Source organism: Ammodytes marinus (assembly GCF_949987685.1).
Source record: "Ammodytes marinus genome assembly, chromosome: 1".
Classification (NCBI taxonomy): Eukaryota; Metazoa; Chordata; class Actinopteri; order Uranoscopiformes; family Ammodytidae; genus Ammodytes; species Ammodytes marinus.
Genome location: NC_137230.1, coordinates 11993293 through 12016470, shown reverse-complemented (window position 1 = coordinate 12016470; position 23178 = coordinate 11993293). Strand labels below are relative to the sequence as shown.

Here is a 23178-nt window from a genome sequence, read left to right as displayed (position 1 = left end):
ATTTGAAGAGTTGTTGAACCAGTTAGGCCATCAACCAAAGGCCTCGCTCTCACTCCAGCCAAGAGCACAGAGTTGACTTTAATAAAAGGCGTGGATGATTCCCTTTGTTTGGTCCTGGTGGTTGCATTTTACATGAGCAGCTTTTAATGTGCATGCAATTCAAAAATGAAAGGTCATAATTTGAAGTAGCAGAGGCTGGCTTATACTAAAATTGACTTCCTTACAAGCTCCAGAAATTCAACTTCAAGCACCCTCCTGCATCCTTATGCTCAATCCTAACAAAATCCACAAACATCCACAAACTAGTGACTTATGACATGGATGATAATGAAAGCTGGACATGTCTCCACCTCTCTCTCTCCCTCTCTCGCTCTCCGTCTCTCTCTCTCACACACAAACACACACACAGACAGACACACACACTTCACCTGGTGTAAAATAGGTATTTTTCAACACTAGGTCCAGGCGCAGAGGATTGTGATCAAACACGCCTAACCTGTTGTGCCGCATTTGTCTGGTGTGATGATAAAAACGGTCTTCCTTTCATTCAGTCTCCCTCTCAGCGAGTGACCATCATTGGGTTTTTACAGTGGTAGCCTATACTGTCATGTTACACCTCAAGAAAGGAGGCACCAGGCTAGTGTAATATGGGCCTGCTGCAGCTTATGTGTGCACCTTTGTTTAGGACAGGACTGCAGTTATTTGGGTGCAGTTACAATATGTGCGTGTACAGGGAAACACAGGAGAGCATGGGGTAGGATGAGGGACACATTGTCACCTGAGGCATATTCAGTCACGGTCACATTTCAGAGCAGTGTCCCCTATCACGTTGGTTGTTTTAAACTAAAGGACAAGGGGAAACTGTTTCTCCAAAACATCCCAATCCCAATTCTTAATGGTTTTGTTTTCATCCTTTGAATCACAAATCATTAAACCTCATCTCCTTTCTTCTTCACTACTTCTCCCTTATCTGTTTCACACGGAGGCACATGGTGGCTTTATCAGATCACATTACTCTCGGTGTAGGCTTTAAGGGTGTGACTTGGTGAGTGAAAAGCTGTGTGGAAAAACTTCCTGGAAAAAACTTGTGCATTTCCTTTAAAGTTTAAAGCTCTAGTGTGTAACTTCTGAGGAGGTCTGGTCTGCGCATCTACATGAGGTAAGCTTTCGGTGATCGTGTATGGATTTTATTCCTTGTATACTGTACGACTAGGTTTTTTCTTAGCAATCTGATCAACAACTGAAACATTTTGTGGGCGCATCTTGAGCTCCTGCGCCAGTGTTCGGGGGCGACACCAGCTTGTAAAGGCTGGCATACTTAGACTTAGGCTTAATCAACTTTGTATCAACTCATTTGGTTATGGTTTGTACCTTCATTCATTTATATAAAAAGTTACGCACTATAGCTTTTAATTTAAAGTATTCCTACTTGCAGATTTGATCAATAAGGATTTTCAAAAGAGGGCTGAAAAATTAACAATTCTGAACATTGCCTTTGGCTATTCAGCATTGTATTATAACGTCTAATGCTTTTATTAGACAAAAGAAAATAATTTGGGCCACCTGTAGCTGCAGGTGAAACCCTGCTGGAGAATAGCGGTATTCTTTCGTCCTTCATTTAGTTACAGTTTCAATTGAAGGAGATTTGCCCAAATGGGAGAATAAGTTATGTTGTTGTGCCCCTTATGTTCCACTAGCCACTAAAGGGGAAAACAGCGAGAGCCTCTTCATTATGACGTTAATGGCAGGACAGGGCGGGCGAATGGGACATGAATAATGTATGGCAGTGGGAGGGGACGGTTTCGGGCTTGACTGTAGTTAGATGCGTGCGTCACGTTGTGGATTGAAGAGCAAGGGACGTGGTGTTGAATGGCTGTCTTTACAGTCACTGGAGGAAATCTGCATGCACCGAACACCAGGTAAAACTAATTTAATCACTTGAGTACGAGTCGAGATAACCTGTGTAAGACCTTGTTCTGTGTTTGAAGTTAATGTTTCAACCTGCTTGGCTCATTTGACTCTGTAACTTGCTCTGTTGAGATGGGAAGTTACAAGAAATTGTATTTTTCATTCGTCGCCTTATACTTATTTGGAATAAACTGATGTGTTTCTTAAGCACAAACTCTGCCGTATTATAACAATAGATTGAAAATGAGGTCTGTTTTGAACCAATTTGTTTCTAATTAAGAGCGGGGTTTATTTCTTATCGAAATTCACGGTTTCTGAAGTATGTAATAGCCTATGGTTCCCTCTAGCCTTAACATGATGAGAAAGTTTGAAAGTATGGCTTTTTGGAAACACGCTCAAGGAGTTTATAATGTGTAATTAATGGCTGTAGCTTAATGTATTCTTGCACACGAAATAAGAACAAGGTTTGTGTTCTTTGACATTGGTGCTCAGTGCCGAGTCAGCAGCAGCCAGCAGTGTTGTGTTTATGTCAACACACAGGTATAACAGGGTATTTATGTAGCCGTGTGTGTATGCGCGCGCGCGTGTGCGTGCATTACATGGATATAAGTTGAGAACCCTAGAAACATGAACACATGCACATGATGTAGCCTTGTAGGCCTAAATAAATCAAAAATAAAATAAATCAAATTTCTCAAATCATATATGACATATATTTTGATCTTGTGTGTGTGTGTGTATGTGTTTCTCATTGAGAAATATTAGTTGAGACCCCAAACATGAGCAAGACATACATTAAAAATAAAATAAATTAGACATACACAAACTTGATCTAGTGTGTGTGTGTGTGTGTGTGTGTGTGTGTGTGTGTGTGTGTGTGTGTGTGTGTGTGTGTGTGTGTGTGTGTAGGCCTCAATGCACCATATCACGATTCACACAGGATATGCAGGGTTCAAAAATCCATAGGCGCCAAATAGCCCATCATGGTTCAGCGTGTTCCTATTGTGTCCCGAGGCTTGATCGGTTAATCTCACTGGTCTCAGCATGTTGGAGGAATGAAGGTGTCTGCCACAGGCTATAACAACCTGCTGCTACTGTGATGGTGCCACGGTGCAGTTCAAATCATCATAGTCGCGTGCTTGCCTGGTGCAGGCCATGAGAATAAACTTAAGTTAAATGCACTTGCTCTAGGCCTACTGCCAAGGGAATAGCGCGCTCAGGGGAGATGCCCATGTTGACTGAACTGCTCCCTCTGCGATTATTTACCTCCACTCGTGTGTGCAAACACGATGCACTGTTGTCCTTGGCTGAAAATTATTTTGAGGCACCTGGAACCAAATGTAAGACTTACAATACGTTTGTAAACAAATCAGTGTCTAATCAGTGTTCCAGGGACCCAATTTCCCTGTGAAGAAAGTTTGTTTATTCAGTTGTGTTAATATACCTTGGAAAATGTCCACTTCTCTGACACCCAAGGTTACATACTGCACCTTTAAAGAGAGGACCAAAGTCACAAGGAAGGTTTCTGGCATCGGTCGTGTAGGGGTGGGCTCAAATCTCAGCCCTGCATGGCAAGAGCAATGAGAGGTGACAGCACAGCCGGGGTTCCCAGGATTGCTTTGACCCACACCCGACCCCCACTTCTTCTTTTTTCCCTTTTAAGAGGCATTAATGGATATTGATCAGATCCGGATTAATTGTGTAGCTAGTAATCCAGGGACCCCTGGTGGGATTCTCCAGATGGCCCATGTGCTAACTCCTATAAAGCAAAGATTCCATTGTGATAAAAACAGTTCCACTAATTACCCTGGCCAAAAAAAGTGTATCATTCCAGTGATATTCTGCATTTTATAGTGACTTTAGATGGGCTGATATTTACCAAACATAGAGGTGCATCTGAAAAAAAAATAGTATCATGGAAAAGTTCATTCAAAGTTACGTTTTCATATATTCTAGATTCATAATATTCAACGTGAACAATTTTTTTTTTGCTGATTACACAACATCTCAAAATATTAGAAATTATCAGATGAGGCCAATCATCAGAAACTATTCATAATACATATTGTCAACCTTCTGAAAAGTATGTTAGATTAATTTTTTTAATTACATTTTAAATGCACCTGTACATAGGCCTACTTCATCTCAAATCAGTTTTTTTCATTCATCTGCTCTGATATATCTCATGATTTTGATTATGCATACAAACGGTGGAAAGGTGTTCTTCCTTGAACATCTGCTGGTGTCACCGTTGTTCTTCCCTGATATGCAAATCTCCCAGTCCAGTACATCTTCTACTCCCCCAGAGGGAGACGCAGTTTGACATAGATTGGATCCCATTAATCAGCACATCAGGGAGATGTCTACCACACACAGACACACAGACACACACACACACACACACACACACACACACACACACACACACACACACACACACACACACACACACACACACACACACACACCTTCCTCGGCTTTCTATAAGGCTTTACATTTCCTGAAACGGTTTGGGCCAACATCTGCTTTCTGCTGTAGGCTACCCCCACCCCCTCCCCCCAAGTGTTTTTGTTGTCTAGTTTTACAGATGGGTCAGTAACAGTGTTTGTCATGTTGTCTTATCATAACGTGTGGCCTGGTTGCTGTTGACAACCCCTGATTTATGGCCCTTGAATCTCTCAGATCCTCCCTCCCTCCCCAACATTTGCTCAACAACAGGCTTTAAATGATTCCTGCTGTGAGATGAAAGCACCGCCAACATCTACTGCTTTCTTTATCTGGCCTGGCTTCTGCACTAGGTGACACACAGGTCATTTTGTCATTAGACAACAGTCGGGCAGATGAGATGTTTGGAGAAATTGCATGATTGGGGAGGGTAGGGTGTTGCTGAATATGTCAGTGTTTGACCGAATGTATTAGTAGCAGTGCAACCCGTTGTGGGAAAACACAACAGGAAAATGAACATGAACGTCTGGATATCTCTTATGAAAGAAGGGCTCACAATATGACCATTGTGTTCTGTTTCCTTGTGCACGGGTGATTGAGTGAAGCAGCCCGTGTAAAGATTGCATCGGTTGTCTGCTTTGTAGGGGAACTCTGGTACAGATGATGCTCATAGTTTTTCCTCATGTCTTTGACCTATACTGGCTCACTGCAGTAGTCTGTTACATTCTTAGGTGTTAATTGCCTGTTGCCTTGTGAATATAAATGAAGCTTTCCCGGACATACTGTCCACTAGGCATGCCTCAGAAGAGGACATGGGGTTGGGTTACTGGCCCCAAGAGATGCAGTAATCGTGACGTGGACCATGTGCTGTGCTGTTCCACCCACACATACAACAAATTGAATTCTGATTCAGATTTTTTTGGGGGGAAAATTACACAGAGGAGAGGGAGTGTGTGTTCAGTAGAGACAGAACGCTCTGTGCTCAGACAATAGACAAAGCTGTGGATCACAGAGAAGACGTGGTATGCCTAAGAAATATGTGTTCACTGTCAGAAAGAGGGCTAAAGTAGATGTCCCGTTTGGTTACCCAAAGTAGGCCTACAATCCATAATGTACCCGCTTGTGGAAATGTTTGGACTCCAAGGTATAGGCTGCTACAGTATGTACCTTTCTGGTGACCAAAACATTTGCATTTATGTAGGCCTTCATTCCTTCTGAATTTTAAGGTAGGCTTCAAAATGAGAAAATATGTGTTATGCCCAAAAAAAGCTGCCCCTGTGACCCTGAATATACTGTACAATAATGTGCTATATTTTCTGAAAGTGTAGGGTTTTATATTTAGTCAGATGGTTCTTGCTGCCTGATCATGCAGGTCATTTTTTTTTATCTCATTCATTTGATTTGTTGCTTGTAGTCTATACAATCTAATTTCCCCTCCTTCTCTTTTAGAACCAGGCATGGCTGGGAAGCCTTTCCGGGCCACTTACATCTGGGGCAACATCATCTCCAATCTCCACAGTCGCGTGGAGGTCAAGCGGCGGCGCCACAACCTCAAGTCCTACCCCGACTGCTTCCTGGGCTCGGAGGCGGTGGACGTGGTCCTGGCGCACATCACCCTCAACCGTTTCTTCGGCGATGAGGCGGTACCTCGCTACAAGGCCGTCCGTCTGTGTCAGGCCCTGATGGAGTCCAGGGTGTTTGAGCCGGTGGCGGGCATGTGCAAAGTGTTTGGGAAGGAGAAGAAGCCCGCCACGTTCGAGGACAGCAGCTGCAGCTTGTACAGGTTCCTGAGCCAGACCACGGCTTCCCAAACGTCCCTGGCCAACGCTAACTCCGCTCACCTCTCCGGCACCATCGACAGTGGCTATAATGACTCGCTGAGCGTGAACGGGAACAACTATAGCCTGTCACGTGAAAGGTACAGGACTCAGGCCATTATGTCATCTTCAGATATTTTTTTTTTTTGATTTGGCTTTGTTCTCCTTCCCTCCACAGCTAATCCCACATCCAGTATAGCTTTAGTACTTGTCACCTTTTGGGAACTAGTGAGGCATGATGTGATACTCTTGAAGTCCCATTTCTGTGATACTCTTAATTCGAGTCACCCCCCTTATTACCAGATCGTTTTCCAGCATTTAGCTCTCTTAGCTTAGCAGAAAGACTGGAAATATGGGGAAACAGCTAGTTCAGCTCTGGCAAAAAATCCACCTACTCTGCTGGTTGCCTGGCAAAGTCATGGTGATGCCAAGACTCCAGAAAGCTTCTGAGCCCTCCCAAGAAATAGTCCAACACATAAACCCAAGTAAAGCCACACCATTTTGTTTTTACGCTTACATTTCTTTGTATGAATAGAAAAAGAAGGATATTGTGGGTAAATACATTTGATTTAGAGGTGGTGGTTTGTCGATTGTGTTACAGAGTCAGGCTAGCTGTTGCAACCATGGACCTCTTGGGTTGCAACCCTGTTTCTAGTCTTTTTGCATAGCTAGGCTGAGTAGCTGCTGGATGTGGCTTCATATTTAAACAGACACGACCACGGTTCCCACACATCTCATCTTAAAATGGCACATTATTTTTTCAAACACTGTCGATTATCCTTTGCTTTGAGGCACAATCAATGAATTCCAGGGAGTATGTCACGTTTGTAGCAAAGACTACAGGTAGGCTACCTACCCATGAGGTGCTAACACATGGCCTCTGCAGCACTTTATGTTGTGTGAGTAACAGCTCCAGACCTGACCATAGAACCGGCCTGATGGCCCTAATGATAGATAAAAGAGTCAGAGAAACCATGTGCTGAGGCAGTTTAAATGTAGGCTTTTGCTATTTGCAGCATGGGCCAGGTCAAGTATTCATTGGAATAATATAAATAAACATAAAAGACAAGCCTCACACGGCTGATTTGAATGCTCATCGGAAATTGTTCAATGCTGGAAATTGAGCATTTATTTTATCTGTTTAAAATTAGAATGGGTTTTACCGAAATCAACCCAGCGCCAAAGTGACACAGGTGCAGCCTTGGCAGTCACATTTGTTCCTGTAATAAGTACATTTGTTCTCTCCATCATTTTCACTGATTGCTGTTATGATGTGTCTCTCCAGAGAAGAGCTGAGCTACTCCACACACTCCCCCGTGAAAACAGACAAATCTCTGGAGGACGTGCTGGGGAACCTCAACCTGAGCTCCACCATCACTCCTCAGATGATCAACCTGGGCCTTTCACAACAGCGTAAGTGCTCCTCCATTTGACAAATACGGCAGAAGGCAGCAAATGCTCAGCCGCATTACACTTCCATATGTGTGTGTGTGTGTTCCAAATGACCCCTTACCACTTTCAACTGTGTGTTTTCACAGTTGTGGATGAGGTGTGGCACCAGCAGGCGGTCTTCAGGCTGCTGCAGCTGATAGAGCTCCCCCTGTTGGAGAACTTGTTAGAGGGTAAAGAGATGCCGCGGCCTCCACTGCATGGAATGGACAGCGACCCGGACCTGTTGTATACATCCAGCTACTTAGACCGAGAGGTCCTCAAGGCCTTCAGTGAGGCGCAGTAAGTCCTGTTTTTATTTATCAATCCTAAGCAGGACCACGCTCTTTAACTAGTAACAGTATCCTAACACTTTTAAGTACATTGTGTTGCTAAATACATCTTTAGTGGAACCTTGAATGCAGAACCTTTCCATTAAATCGAGTGTTTTGATAGCGTGGTTTTGCTACTTCTACACCTTTTCTCTGACAAACATGTGTTTGTAGCCTGGTTATAACCTGGATGCTTTTTCACCTGCTAATGATAACTTAATACTTGCCTAAAACTCAATTGGTTCTCTCTAAACCACATAAGGTCAAGAGCTTATGTGACCTTCTTTCTGTTGCTCCATACCTCAGTTTCCCCACTTTGACCTGCCTGTTGTTGGCTCACCACCACCAATCATTCCACTTCCCTCTCTCTCTCTCTCCTCAGGGCTGATGAGTGGATGTCGGGGGCGGTGGACTGCTTGGAGTTTCTGCCTGATGAGCTGGTGGTGGAGGTCAGCCGAGGTTTGGCCGCTAGCACTGAAGACCTTCCCCAGTGTAAGAGGCTGCTCTACGAGATGTTGGCCCAGCATTACGGACACTCGCAGCAGCCGCCTCTGCTCAGCAACCACGTGTTCGACATCCACACGGGCATCTCAGAGCTACTCGGTAAGAGGAAGGGGGCCGCCTGTTTTTAAAGTCTCTGGAAACATGGTCTAAAAAAAGTTTAAAAATCAATATATGATATTGGGTGTCTAAATAAGCTTTTACACAAATCTGAATCGAAATTAATGTTCATCAATATTATAAAACTTAGTTGAAAAACAGCTTTTTTTACTGTCTAGACCGTTGTGTGGGGGGGGGGCGTGACCATATCAAAGGGGTTTCCATACACACAGACTTCATTGTTTTATATAGAACGTTTGGGCAGAGAACTGCTGTGATACTTATTGTGTCCGTAAGAACCAGAGCACAGCCTGCCTCATCGTAACCAAATTTCTTAAAAGTTTGTCAAACTTGAATTACAATATCTTTCATTTTGATTGATACATACCAACACCAAAAAGCGATGCTCGCGATAGAGGCGTAGAACATCGGCATTTTCAGATGCTTACTATCATACAACTAACTCGCCAATTACAGTAAATACTTTAAAGGATTTTGTGGATTTGGGTTTACAGGGGCTTTAAGGCTTTCGTATATGTTTTCATCCTTGTATTCTCTGAACTCTTTTTTCTTTCAGTGAACGGCAAGCAGGAGCAAGCTCTGGAGACCCTGCAGCTGAGCCTGAAGCTGCAGGGCTCTCGCAGCAGGGAGGAGCTCCGCAGGCTCCTGAGATTCATGGCCATCGCTGCCAAACCACAAGGGGTCAAACTGCACAGAGAGGTGAGCACTGGTGTGTACGTGTGTGTGTGTGTGTGTGTGTGTGTGTGTGTGTGTGTGTGTGTATGTGTATGTGTGTTCGATATTCGATAACAAATAATTCTCTTGTCAGATTGAGAACAGGATGGCAGTGAAAAGGTCTTTCTCCAGTGCCATCGTCTACAGCGGAAGACTCCTCTCCAAAGGAAAGGTGGACTTGATGGTTCTGTTCATGATGGATAACCACTGTGATCTGTTCAAAGTGAGTGCTCCTTGTCTCGTCTCTTTCCTCTGTGTGTGTGTGTGTGTGTGTGTGTGTGTGTGTGTGTGTGTGTGTGTGTGTGTGTGTGCGTGTGTGTGTGTGTGTGTTTGTACGGTGTCATAGGAGGCTAAAATGTTGAATTAAAATGTCAGAAAGCAGGATTGCAAACCTTGACATCAGATTTTACTCGAAAGAGAACTCACTTCTGAAAAAAGACAATTTAATGTATTCAAAAATGTATCACAATTTAATATCAATATTGGATTATTATTGGAGATAACCCACATGTCTTATATCGCTCTATTCTCCCCCTAGATTCCAGTTTCATTGCACAAGATGGTCAGCGACAGAATAACGCACATTGTGAAAGGGAAGGATCCAGATATGATGACAGGTTTGCACATCCCCCCCCTATATTTATTCCTCTTATACATTTTGTCATTTAACTGCGGTTTGTGTGACCGAAAGAATGCTGTGTGTGCAGATGAGAATATTAACTCTTTCTTCACTTCACTACTGTGTCTCCTCTCTCTCTCTCTTTCTCTCTCTCTCTTTTCTCTACGACAGGATCAACACACTACACAGAAATAGTGAGTGCCAAGGCCTATTCGGAAAATGCCCAAAAAACCACCAAAGAGGAACTCTTGGCTTTGCTCCGGACCGTCCACGAAAACCCTAAACTCTCGGCCAAGGAAAAGAGACGACTGCTGGGACAGTTTTACAAAGGCCACCCGGAGATCTTCGTCCAGTACTTTGGGAATCGATTGTCCAGTGTCAACATGTTGCTACGGTGACACTGTATTTATTAATTTTTAACCCCTTCATGTACAGTCATGTAAAAAATAATAGATGGAATATACAAAAGCTAAATGTGATGTAAATGATGTGCAGCAGAGTGACTGTATTGTATTTGTGTGTATGTAAATAGTTTAGACTACTGAACAAAAATGTGAATTTGTACAGGAAGAGGCTCTTAATAAGCAGCGTTATTTAAGGACATATTTACTTTTCTTTGGTGCAGGACACTAACATGAAATGTCCTTGTCCTCGGTTACGTATGAGACTGTTACTGACAAAATGAAAGTGTTCTTGGTTTTTATTTTTTTATATTTTTTTTATCACACTGCAGTGTGTCTTGATGGCACAATGTTTCTGCAGCCAGTAGAAGTCTGCATATGTATTGCAATGGATGCATTCTTTGTTGCTTGTGCAATAGGATCAGTGTTAGCAATAAAAAAAATAAAATTGTTTGTCCGTTCCAAGTGGTTTCTCATGTACAATGTGATGTGCAGTAGAGCCATGTCTGAGGCATCCTCCAACGGAAATTTGAACCTAAAAAAATTTTGAAAGTCCGATGTTGTGTGCTGTAGTAAACAGTCAGAGACATTCATGAGAGTCAGCCCTCTGGGTTTGATGCAACAAACCAGCGAAACAGATGTTTGTACTTTGGTTTTTGTTGTGGACTGAAAAAAAAAAAAAAAACTTAGCCGCGCTTTAGTGGCATCTTTTTTACGGTTACTGCTTTAAATAAGCTTTATGTACTCCTTCTAATCTGCAGAGGAAATCACTTCCACATATCCAGGTGAAAAAAGCATTCCCAGACTGATTTTTTAAACACACAAAAGTTCATAATTTGGCAGGTCTTAATACAAATTCAACTGGAACTAAGATGTTCTTAAATGTATTGCAAACGCATGTGTATGATCTTTAGTAAAAATGACATCTGGTATGTTAAGTTGTCCATCCACACAACACAAATATTACATTTTGTGACATAATAAGCCATGCAGCACTGTGTCCATTCTCGCTAGATCCTTGCACATGGCAGAAACACAGTTCACTCCGTTTCTAATAAGAGTATGCATGATTGTGAACTGTGTTTTATGCTACTGACGATCAAAACACATACCATCTTTTGTAAAAATATGATTGTAGTATTGTTACTGTACTTAGTTGTATTGTGATATTGAGGAACTTTTTTTATGAAAGAGCCAGTACTGTGTCTCAAATTCTGTCATTGTGAACATTCAAATAAAATAAAAATATACACCCAGATCACACACACACATGCTTTAATCTTAACATTCTAAGAGTGAATTTTAAAGTGCAAAGGGGCTTATCAATTCAAGTTAGTAAATTAGCTGTTCTCTCCTTTTTGTGTTTTTCATTGACAGGACCAACAACCAATTACTTTGCTTAATTGTTTATCACTCAGCAGCTATATTTTTATCTTATTTTTTTCATGCAGTCCATATCTTTACTATACTACATAGAGAACAATTGGCAGAGCTTTCAAAATAGCGTTAATTTAAAGGAATCGTACAGAATTGATTGTATGGCAGTAGGGTGGAGGTCTGTCTAACCTGCTTCATGCTACAGTGAATAGACTCTGAATCAAAATATGCTGCCGCACACTCAGAACAAAGGCTTTGCTGGGCAGACAAATAATGATATAACCAGACCAATGTGAAAATAAACAGCTGGCTTGCATTGAAACGTTTAAAAAAAAAATCTCGATCAAGTGAAGTTTGTCACTACTAAGGAACTCTCTGGACATGACAGCTGATTCTCATTCAACTTGTTTAAAGGTGCACAATGTAACTTTGGGTGTGTCGAAGAAGTGAACATTTTCTTAGGTATATTCTTATGACACTGAAATAAAGCACTTTCCACACAGGACAATTGGATCCCTGGAACACTGTTTGAAATTAGAAAGCTTCCTGAAAGGCTACCGTTTCACTGTTGTTTACAGCAGCAGGGCCCAGTTAGGTTTAAAAACATATTCTAGTTGTTCGTTTGGTTCCAAGTTTCTAAAAATAATTTAGTTTTGATTTATGATAGAATTATTCAATAATAGGAATTACATGTTGAGTAAATATGTTGTGTAAATTAACTGCAGGCTTTGCAAATATAAACAAATCGCCTTCCCCTGAAACTGCACAGTGCACCTTTAAGCTAAAAGGTTTGCTTCTTTTTGTTTTTAACAACTGCAGTTAACATTTTTATTTATATTTGCAATCTTAGTGTATAACTATAACATGCAAACAGAAGCAAAACCTATTTTTTTTGTATACCTGCTGTCCTTCACAGATGGAATCTGATCATTTGAGCAGGGGACCGATTGATCATTTCAGTTTCATACTCTGCCCCCCAGTGGTGATGAGAAGACCTGGCAAATGCCTGGTCAGTTAGAGAAAGATTGGTGAAATAAAAAAGCAATTCAGGTTGGATTATTTTCCCACTTTTATTGAAAGGAATTGCGTTTTTTTTCCAGTTATCTAAAAAAAGAACAAAAAAGAAGAAGAAAAGGCTCGATTCCACTTTGCCATCACTGGAACATCACAAGGCCAAACAGTCATCCGTGTGTCAAAAAACCAATGGTTGATTAAAAAGTTTGTACAGTATAATGGTCAGTCTTTAAAAAGAAAAACTGTCAAAAAATAAAATAAAAAAAAAAGCCACATAAACACTCAGATGTGCCTATTGTCTGTGTGTGAGTGTGTGTTTGTGTGTACACGATTGTTTTCTGTACAGAGATCCACGGATGTATTATCTGTCAGACGCACGGACAAATGTAGACGTGTACGTTTACCCCTGGTAAGACCACCTGCTTGGATTACATTCTGGCAGGGTTGGGTGGTGTGTGTGTGTGTGTGTGTGTGTGTTTTGGTTTTATCGGATCCTTTTCTGTTGGCGTGCGCGGTAGATGTCGTGAATGGGTGGAGCTATTGCTCCCTTGTCGTCCTCCTCGTCGGAGTCTGCGTTAGGCCTCTTGAGTGACTTGTTGACAGCATGGTTCTCCATGGATCCGTTGCCCTCCCCTCCTGTGTCGGGCTGCTTACCAGTGATCAGCTCTACAGCAGCATCAACAGCTGTGGAGATACAGAAAATATATCAGTGACGTGTCACTAACTGATTGTATAGATACGTATGTAGATATGGATATATTGATTGTTTATAAATATTGATTGTTTATAAATATAAATATAGATATATGCATTGTATAAATATATAAAATATAAAAAATGTATAGTATATTAAGTTGTATGTATGTATGTATAACTCGTAAATGGCAAATATAGTATCGCCAATTGTACAGAGAATATATGGATTAAGAGTAGCGAATATAATAGATATTTTTATTTTTTTACTATGGAAAAGGGGTAGGATTAAATAAGTGTATACTTCTTCCTGCTCCTTTTCAGGCATATCTCAGCAATACAGATAATTTGTTTTCTTTTATTTTTAATTTTTTGTGAAAACATAATTTTTGTTTATTGTATTTCCATGCTTTTCATTTTGTTTTGTATGTTTGATATGTCTGAAATAAATTGAATCAAATCAAATCAAATCACAATAGCGGACATAAACACATTTTGATATGATTATTCTCCACAATTGTTTTTAGGGTGAGTTATAAGATTGCAGATTTACGTTATATTCATGGATGCTATTTTGATCAAAACTCAGAACTCCATTAATTACAGTACTAGACTTATTCTTAATTCTTATCTTCCTCTGTATAAATGTTTGGCATATTCTTTTTTTCATTTGTTATATATTGTGTAGTATTCTAATATTTTTCCGGTGTGGTTTGAATACAAGCCTGCACAGGTTTCTGCCACAACCACATATGTACTTATATGATTTATCACTGTGTGTTTTTATCTTGTTTGTATGTGAAATAAAACTGAATTAAACTTGACCAACTGGAAATTGAACCACTGTGGTTGTTTGATCAATGGGTGATGGACCAAACATCAGACTGACATTTCCTTCACCAGAGCCACGTGTCTAAGATGGTTAAGAATAGAACAGGTCAGGATTGGGCTAAATTGCGACTTACTTTCAGGAAGTGTGCATCTTCTGAAACTTTCCATGAGCTCCTCCACTTGAACAAAGGGACCCTGCAACAAGACAGACAAATACAAATGTTTGAATTCCAGAAAAAAAACAAAAAAAACAGGTGCTTTCTTCTTCTACTCTACTCCAGTAAACATGAGCGTGATTGCATTTAAGCTTCTGCTACTCACAGAGAAGCACGTAGGCGGAGGGAGCAGCTTCATTAGGACAACAGCAGCTGGGGGGACTGGGAAAACTCCACCGGGGACGGGGTGTAAACCTGGAGCTGTAGGGAGGAAACACCAGAGGCTGCATTAAATAAGGATCTTTTTTATGCATGGAGTTAATGTAGAGGAAACAGTGGTGCAGAGACATAGCATTACATTTCTGAAAAAAAAAGAAAAGAATGTCAATGCTGTTTATATGCATATTTTTTTTAAAAACAGATTTTTTTTAAAGCATCCAGTGGATTTAAAGGTGGAATCAGCGATCCTGGAGAACTCTTGTCAAAATCAGTGAATATCTCCTCATGATCCGCTAACTGTACGTACTGTGTGTATGCTGAAAATAAATCTGGTGTTAATACACAGCATAGGCTCTGTAAACTGGTATGTAAACAAATGGTATGTAAACAAAGTGGCCCACTGTAGCTACCAACATACTGAAGCCTTTTTAAAAAACAAGCATTCTCCAGAATCACTGACTCCACCTTTACAGAGCAGCTAAGGACTACTGTACGTACGGGCGAGGTGACGTGGCTGGAAGGGGATCATCTGATTGGTGTCAGGTTTGGGGTACTCTGGTTTACGGTCGGCTTCGTCCTTTTGTGTGGGCGCAGACGGCGTCACCACAGTCTCTTGGAGCATTACTGCCAGTTTGGCACGAGACACATCCTACACAAGTAGAAACTGTTTTTAAGTATCAGGTGAGAGGAAAAAGCCTTATCTGTGGACGTGCATTGGCAGCAAGAGACGCCATGTAATCTATGGAAGGCAGACAAGACTCACCTTGTATCCGAGGGCCTTGAGTTCACTGGCAGAGCAGGGATACAGGTCCATGAACTTGTATCTGTCTACCAGCAGGGCTGTTTCTTTGCCCTCGTACTCGTCCTTGAAGGCAGTGAACCGCCTGCGCTCCACTTTAAGGATACTGGCCAGGTCTCCTATGTTGCTCTCGAAGCCCAGGAAGCGAGCCCAGATCTCGCTGAGGAATGATGAAACAAATCAAAATCAACAAATGAACTTGCCGATAAAGCGTTTTATTCCAAATGCTTTTAAATACATGCACATTGCACACACAGCTTAAACCAATGCTTAAACCTTACCCTGACTTCTCCGGTGAAAGGCTTCCTGAGGTAAGGACACGTTCAAACAGAACCCTGGTGTTGTTGTCCTCTGGAGAGAGAGACAGGGTTACACAATTATAAATATCATTTATTTAATCAGCAAATCACATTGAGATCAAGGTCTCATTTGCAAGTGGGGCCTGAGCACAAAATCAAATAACAAAATAATATAGATTGTATTTGACATTACGGAAGAGAAGCAGACGATACTATGACATCACTGCTTCGTCTGTGTCAGATTGTTCAGCAACACAATATATTTCCTTCATTATGTGTATAAGCTCTGTGGTTTTTATTGCACATGACCTACCATTAAGATGCGAGAGGTAATCGATGTATGCCAGGATGTACTCTGGAACGTCGCCGTATTTTTTCAAGCCCAGTTCAAAAATCTTGAAGGCCACCGATTTATCCTGTGGGGGGAGACATGAAAAGAGTTTAAGTTAGTGGGATGGATATCAGTCAAGTTGTTCACATTCTAGAGCGCGTGGTGCTTGTGCACTGACCTTGCTGCAGTAGTACTCCATCAGCGCTGCCGTCACATACACATGGTGACGTGTGCGCAGGTCCTCGCGGGCCTTCTTGAAGATGGTGCGGCCCATTTTGATCCCCTCAGCCCTCCTGGCAAACTTCATGTACTGAATGTAAACCAGCGTGGGGTCAATGTCCTCAATGCCAATCAGTTTGTTGTAGATACTGTGGACCTTCTCATATTTCATGCGACTCTATGGAGGACAAAAGCAAAAGACACAAGTGCTGATCAGTCTCCGTTGTGTCCTGCCGTCTCAATCGCAATGTTTTGTTGCGAGTTAGCGCCCCCCGGGATTCTCACTTCTTCATAGTCGGCGAAGGAGAAGTACAGAAGCATGTTCTTCTTTAGAAGAGTCCCGATGGCACGCTCGTAGATGTTGGCTGCCTCGTCACTGAACAGCTTGGAATTATTCATATCCTAAGAGAAAAAAATATATATAATATTTTAAAGAATTACTGGACAGTTTTGGGATGAAGTGTGAAAATACCAGATCGACAGTTAACTCTTCAACAAGTTCACATAAAATCCAATTCTGCGACCTTTTATATCCCTTACCCCTTTCTCTGCTAGTAGTTTGCTGGACTGCTCGAGGTACTGTGCTGCCTCGTACCACACGTCAGGATGGTGGCCTAGCACCAGCAGGCACTGCTCATAGGCAAACATCACTGCAACACAAAAAAAACCACACAAGCAATTGACCACAATTCATTTCATACAATTCAAAATCATTGCGTCTAAACCATGAGTGAGAAGAAACGTGCCAACTTACACCCTCTAGTGGCTACACTCATAACTAATGTCAAAAAAATTAATCAGATTAAATTGCATACCACACAGCCCAATATACCCTGACCCAAAAATAGTCACCTCTTTTCGTGATGAGGGTCTGGTCTTCTGTGCGCAGTGGGTTGCTTTTTTCCCACTGGATGTACTTCTTCCACATTTCAACTTGCTGAGCTTCCTGCGGGGAGTTCTGGGGCGGTACCGAGGGTGCGTTCCTATCCAGCCCCTTCATAACAGTCTCATACTCCTGGGTTCACACAAACATTTGCAATAGTTTAAAACGGCAGTCTGATTTTCCCTATATACAGAGCGCCAGGATTCAAAACAGTTCGGTGCATATTTGAGACACTCTGCTCAATGGGCTCACCTTTGCAACTCTCCTGGCATTCATGTAGTCTCTACTTCTGTCCTCTATCATCTTTTTGGCCAAGTGGACATTGATTCCCTGTTCGTGAAAATGGGAAAGTCAGTCTCGGTGGCACTACATCACTCTCGCAGTCAAACAGCTAAAAACTCCATATGTCCAAACGTGTGTAGAGATTGTGTCACTCGCCTCCTCATATTTGCTGTAATCTCTCCAGAGCTGTTCAATGTTGATCATGGGGTTGACACAGCCTCTCTGGTACACCCTCCGTACGGCAGTGATCCGCTGGTTCTCTGCATATGAGCCCACGGCCTCACTAATGGAACAGACACAGATGTCTATTAAAGGTATACTATGTAACTTTGGGTGTGTCAGAGAAGTGAACATTTTGTAAAGGTATATTCTCATAAATGAATAAACAAACTTTGCTCAGAGTACAATTGGATCCCTGGAACACTGAAGTTTAAAAGCTACCTGAAAAGTTACAATTTCAATGTTGTTGGCTAAAGCAGCAGGGCCCACCGATTGGTTTACGAACATATTCTAGTCTTATGTTTGGTTCTAGGTACCTCAACAAAGTTTGATTTATGATAAGATTATTCTATACTACACATTATATGTGTTTTGTTAACTAACTGCGGGCTCTGCAAATGTTTCCTGAAACTGCATATTGCACCTTAAAGTGTTGGCGAACGCAGTATGTTAATCCTAATTTTACATGAAAAAACCCCCCAGAAAACCCACTTACACTCCTTTGAGGAAGTTGATGTAGTCCACCCAAATCTGGAAAGGGAGAGACTCGCTGTTAGGTGACAATAGTTAATGAGAACTCATACACACAGACACAAATAAATAGCTCAGATCTGTGTACCTGATACGACATGATCTCCATGCCAATTTTGTCCAAGGCAAAGTCATATGCCTGGGCCATCTTCTCTCTGAGGGCACGGAAAATAAAAGGCATCAGGAAAAAGGTGTTTGACACAGTGTGGCAGTCGGTCAACATACTTCCCTCTACAGCATGCTCTCTTACTTGTAACTAGGCAGCTTTCCTTTGGTCTCTCGTACATATGAGAGGTAGCATTTCCACAGGTCGATGTGCAAGACTTTCATTAGGCATCTCTGAAATAGCTACAGGGGCAAGAATACAGACATGAAATCGCTGCAACAAAAAAAAGACATTACCACACATTTGATGTATTTTCATATTCATTTCCTACAAGACAAGTACCCATCTTCATTGTTTCACTTATTTGATTTCGTAAACCCACGCTTAAACAACCATTCCGACCATTAGTGGCATACCCCCGTTGGGAGGATTACCAAGAAAAGCGGTTTGTACATCAGCCCATATGGCAGATTTGGGGGGGATTTCAGGTTTTGGCTAAGCACAGTTGTGCGGTGCACTTTGTTTATCCTGCTTCATTAGACAGGCCTCAGATGTGGCCTGCATTTCAGTGAACTCCTTCAAACTCAAACAAATAAACTGGAGTTTGGAGCTTGTTGGAGGGATACAAATGTCCGGATGTGAAGGATTTACTTTTGACTAACATTGAACAGGACACACTCAAGTGAGAAACGCTGCATCAATTCCAATACTGTACGTTACTGAATTAATTAAACATCCATACATTGAAAAAAACATGGTATTTTAAAATGTGTTATCAACAGAGATGAAAACAATTTAATTTAATGTTTTGACCTCATGATAAAGCAGGTAGTGGTACATACACTATATTGCCAAAAGTATTGGGTTACCGGCCTTGAATCGCATATGAACTTAAATGACATCCCATTATTAATTGATAAGGTTTAATATGAGGTCGGTCCACCCTTTGCAGCTATAACAGCTTAAACTCTTCTGGGAAGGCTTTCCACAAGGTTTAGGAGTGTGTTTATGGACATTTTTGACCATTCTTCAAGAAGCTTATTTGTGAGGTCACACTGATCTAGGACGAGAAGGCCTGGCTCTCAGTCTCCGCTCTAATTAATCCCAAAGTTGTTTTATAGAGGTGAAGTCAGGACTCTGTGCAGGCCAGTCAAGTTCATCTACACCATACTCTCTCATCTATGTCTTAATGGACCTTGCTATTTGCACTGGTACATTGTCATGTTGGAACAGGAAGGGGCCCATCCCCAAACTGTTCCCACAAAGTTGGGAGCATGGAATTGTCCAAAAACCAGGAAAATAGGTATCCTGAAGCACTTTCCACTTCAGGATACACTAACCCTAACCCAACATGACAATGCAATAGTGCACAAAGCAAGGTCCATAAAGACATTGATGAGAGTTTGGTGTGGATGAACTTGACTGGTCTGCACAGATTCCTGACCTAGACCCGATAGAACATCTTTGGGATGAATTTGGGCGGAGACTGAGAGCCAGGCCTTCTCGTCCAGCATCAGTGTGTGACCTCACAAATGCGCTTCTTGAAGAACGGTCCCATAAACACACTGCCGAACCTTGTAGAAAGCCTTACGAGAAGAGTTGAAGCTTTTATATCTGCAAAGGGTGGACCGGCGTCATATCAAACCCTATGGATTAAGAATGGGATGTGACTAAATTAATTTGCGAGTCAAGGCAGGTGACCCAATACTTTTGGCAATATAGTGTATCAAGACATCTGTGCTTGTTAAGACCAAAATGGATGAGTGTTTTTGATGCCTTGTATCACAATGATGATTCAATTGGCACTATAATACTGTATGCATATTCTAATGGGATTCAAAACACCTTTAAAGAATGACCTTTCCATGGTCTGAAAATATTACAGCTTCCATGGAAGTGATGCAACACTTACCTTTTCTACTTTGTCATAGTTTTTAGCCTTGATCTGCAAATAAGAGTGTAAATGCAATGTTAATTCAAATGTCTCCTCTTTATGGCATGCATTCATGCAAATGTGAGACCAGCCATACATACACACACACACACAAACACATACACACAGGACCCTCAAGATCAACAAAGTGAATTTCACACAAGAATGACAGTTAACTTTTAAAGTAAAAAGGGGTTTATTGTTTACTTGGTAGATCGTGCCAGATAACCCAGGAAAAAAAACAGCAGTGAGAATGTGTTACAGAAAAACACAAGACAAAAATGTCAGAATGCAGAATTTAAATGAATACTGAAAAGGTGCTGCTCAGAACCGTTATCTTCCTTTCACATCGAGTGTGTCCCCTTGGTAAAGACTGTTGCAGGAAAGCATGTCACTTTGCAGACTGTTGATATTCTAAACCAGTCTCACAGCACCCTCCAGTGCAGACAGGAGGCTGGTGTGTCTGTGGGCCTATCCCATTGTGTTTACATGAATGTGCTTTAAAAAAAAGAAATTAAAAAGAAATTAAAAAAAAAAAAAAAGTGTTTGGAAGTGACATGAATTAATAGATTACAAGGCAGGTCGATATCCCCATGGTAAAGCTGGTAAAAAAATAAATAATAATAAACTGTGCAAAATAAGGGTATTGCAGGTGAATGTTCAAAACTTTGAATGATGAGGTTTACAGAATTCTGTCCATAATATCCACAATACTGACTACTCAATTCCATCCTGTCAGACTGACTGAGTGCCCCGCTGAAAACAAATCTAAACATCCATTTAACTTGGGGCATCCTGTGGCATGATGGATGAGATTCATTTCATATACAGCCATTGCAATTCTAAAAAAAAAATCGGTAAGTAATGCAACTTGTGAACAAAGCAATGGATGTTGTATGCATTCCCAGCAAATTGCCAAATCAATCTTTTGTACAACAGAGGAGGAAAAAAGAAAGTTTTGAAGACCTCTACACTGGACTGCTACAACATTTCTTAAACCTAGATCTTTGTAAAACAATACACTAAATGCCAAAAGCATTTTAGAGTGCCTTTAGGGTCCCAAACCCTTAAAAAAGGACTGACCTACATTTCTTGCTCATTCCAGGCAGTGCAACTGATCAGAAGTGCACAAAGCAACATTGAGTCTCTTACATTAAGAAACCAAAACTAGGTTTAGTGTGCATCTATCGATGACATTATTAGCCAAGTACTCTATATTATGTAACGCCAGACATACAATCTGGAGTGGAGTATGATATTTTGAAACACTTGTTTTAAGAGTCCTTCGAGTAACTGGCCCTGAGCATGACCTAATGCAAGATGTTGTTCTACAGCAGAAGATGTAAATCCTAAATGTGCTTACATGAGCTAGCCTGAAAGAGAAGAGCTACATGACGCCCATGAGAGGGCAAGGATGATAATGTGGTGGTGAGAGGGAAACATTATGACACCTTAACTAAAGAAAAAAGAGCACTGCCACAAAAAGCTGCAACACCACACTTCCAACTCAATTTAAATCAGTTTAATTTGAGAAGACAAAGTCCACATAAGAACATATAAATTAAATAAATATACAAACACACAATGGCAGGGGAACTGATAGTGAAAAAGAAATATTCCTATTAAAAAGTTAATCGTGTGGTATAGTGGTTAGTGTCCCGATTCAAACCCGATCAGTGGTCAGTTCTCTGCATGTTATTTTCCTATCTGCCCCCATTTCATCTGTCTCTGCAATGTAAATAAAGCATTGAAAATGCCCCCCCCCCCCAAAAAAAAAACAAGTGAATCATGTCATATTCACTATTTATGAAGGATGTCACCTTTAAGTGGGAAACAACCACACCGTATTAAACAAATTAACCTTGTTAACAATTGTCTAATGTTTTGTCTTATCTGACACCTAGTAAATGCACAGTACAGAGTAATATCCTTCTAAAGTGCAATTCACAAGTGTGAGTCTGTGCACTAACTCTACAAACTAGCTGTGGATACACAAGAGAGCAACACAACTTGCCCATCACTTTTATGTCAGTTATGCAGTAGGATACGTGACTAAAAAACACAAGCAACATGAATTTTACATTGTCTTTCTATGTGAAAATATATTGTTTTCTTTAGACAATTTGAGTTATAAGGGTTATGTCAATGCATTTCATCCCTGTCATTGAGACACATTTAGAAAGGCAGGACAAAGAAAATTCTTAAGTATATTTATGGGAAAAAAAAATAAATAAAAAAAAAAAGCAGGTGGTTAAATTGGCCTAGATATGCTCTTATCTAAGGTGGGGGCAAAGATAACAAAATAATAAGCTCCAGCATGGTGTTAAAAAGTGTGAGCTGGCAACATTCACTCAAGGGTGTTTCAGTGAACGCAGAATATGAAATAATCCAGACTTTGCACAGGACTCTTTAAAAGAGGGCTTGGTAAAGATGTGAGCCATTAAAAAAATATGTGGGATGATTTGCCTGGTGTGCAACTTTTACAGATGAGGTCAATGTAAACACTCAAGAGAACTAGACTCTCACTATGGTGAACATACTTCATGGCTATGAGGGTTTCAAACTGGGCTCAGTGAATACATAGTTCAGATTACAAAAAAATAAACTTTAAGGGGCCTCATCGACATTTTTAGTAAGGGAGGTGTATTTATACTTTGAATTGCAAATGAGTTGTGAGCTAAAATTAAAAAATAAACTGCCATCAGATGCCTTGGACTAGATTTGAACTCCTCTGTCTGCTTCTAAATGTCCTGTCAGAAAGCTCTACGCAAATTTGCCACACTTGGGTCTAAGCTTGTGTTTTGGGCTACATAGATGTCTGGTGTGTAGTGGGGAGAAGTGATACAAAACAAAAATGGTTGAAAAGAGGTTAAAACTATGATACGTAAACATTGAATGTATTCCTATTAAGGGGCGGGGCAGTTTGTAGCATAATTACTCGCTCATTTTCTTTCACTTTTCAATTATCAGAGGTGTATTGTGAGTATTTCTATTTGGTATAA

General features: G+C 41.1%; 2 protein-coding genes across 3 annotated transcripts in view; one reads left to right on the top strand and one right to left on the bottom strand.

Annotated features, from left to right (window-relative positions):
• Nucleotides 1-1869: 1869 nt before the first annotated feature.
• On the top strand, nucleotides 1870-11519 carry depdc7a (DEP domain containing 7, paralog a). Its single transcript, XM_080031105.1, has 9 exons — nucleotides 1870-1919; nucleotides 5803-6271; nucleotides 7456-7583; nucleotides 7709-7901; nucleotides 8313-8533; nucleotides 9108-9250; nucleotides 9360-9488; nucleotides 9804-9882; nucleotides 10056-11519. Exons 1-9 carry the CDS (start codon nucleotides 1904-1906, stop codon nucleotides 10280-10282), a joined length of 1605 nt encoding a protein of 534 aa, XP_079887231.1. The 5' UTR covers nucleotides 1870-1903; the 3' UTR covers nucleotides 10283-11519.
• Nucleotides 11520-12744: 1225 nt separating this feature from the next.
• Nucleotides 12745-23178, bottom strand: part of cstf3 (cleavage stimulation factor, 3' pre-RNA, subunit 3) — a 19156-nt gene continuing 8722 nt past the window's right edge. For both annotated transcript variants that reach the window (XM_080032623.1, XM_080032624.1), the window contains 17 exons: nucleotides 20156-20188; nucleotides 18388-18485; nucleotides 18226-18292; nucleotides 18103-18137; nucleotides 17544-17670; nucleotides 17358-17435; nucleotides 17075-17237; nucleotides 16763-16872; nucleotides 16508-16624; nucleotides 16182-16400; nucleotides 15986-16088; nucleotides 15655-15724; nucleotides 15338-15533; nucleotides 15073-15223; nucleotides 14522-14616; nucleotides 14335-14395; nucleotides 12745-13360 (listed from right to left, as the gene is read on the bottom strand). In XM_080032623.1, coding sequence (XP_079888749.1) covers nucleotides 13161-13360; nucleotides 14335-14395; nucleotides 14522-14616; nucleotides 15073-15223; nucleotides 15338-15533; nucleotides 15655-15724; nucleotides 15986-16088; nucleotides 16182-16400; nucleotides 16508-16624; nucleotides 16763-16872; nucleotides 17075-17237; nucleotides 17358-17435; nucleotides 17544-17670; nucleotides 18103-18137; nucleotides 18226-18292; nucleotides 18388-18485; nucleotides 20156-20188 — 1923 coding nt within the window. In that variant the 3' untranslated portion in view covers nucleotides 12745-13160. The remainder of the gene's footprint in view (nucleotides 13361-14334; nucleotides 14396-14521; nucleotides 14617-15072; nucleotides 15224-15337; nucleotides 15534-15654; nucleotides 15725-15985; nucleotides 16089-16181; nucleotides 16401-16507; nucleotides 16625-16762; nucleotides 16873-17074; nucleotides 17238-17357; nucleotides 17436-17543; nucleotides 17671-18102; nucleotides 18138-18225; nucleotides 18293-18387; nucleotides 18486-20155; nucleotides 20189-23178) is intronic.

Coding starts and splice junctions, on each gene's coding strand:
- depdc7a (XM_080031105.1), top strand. Junction 8,534..9,107: donor GGGCATCTCAGAGCTACTCG/GTAAGAGGAAGG, acceptor TTTTTCTTTCAG/TGAACGGCAAGCAGGAGCAA. Junction 9,883..10,055: donor GGATCCAGATATGATGACAG/GTTTGCACATCC, acceptor TCTCTACGACAG/GATCAACACACTACACAGAA.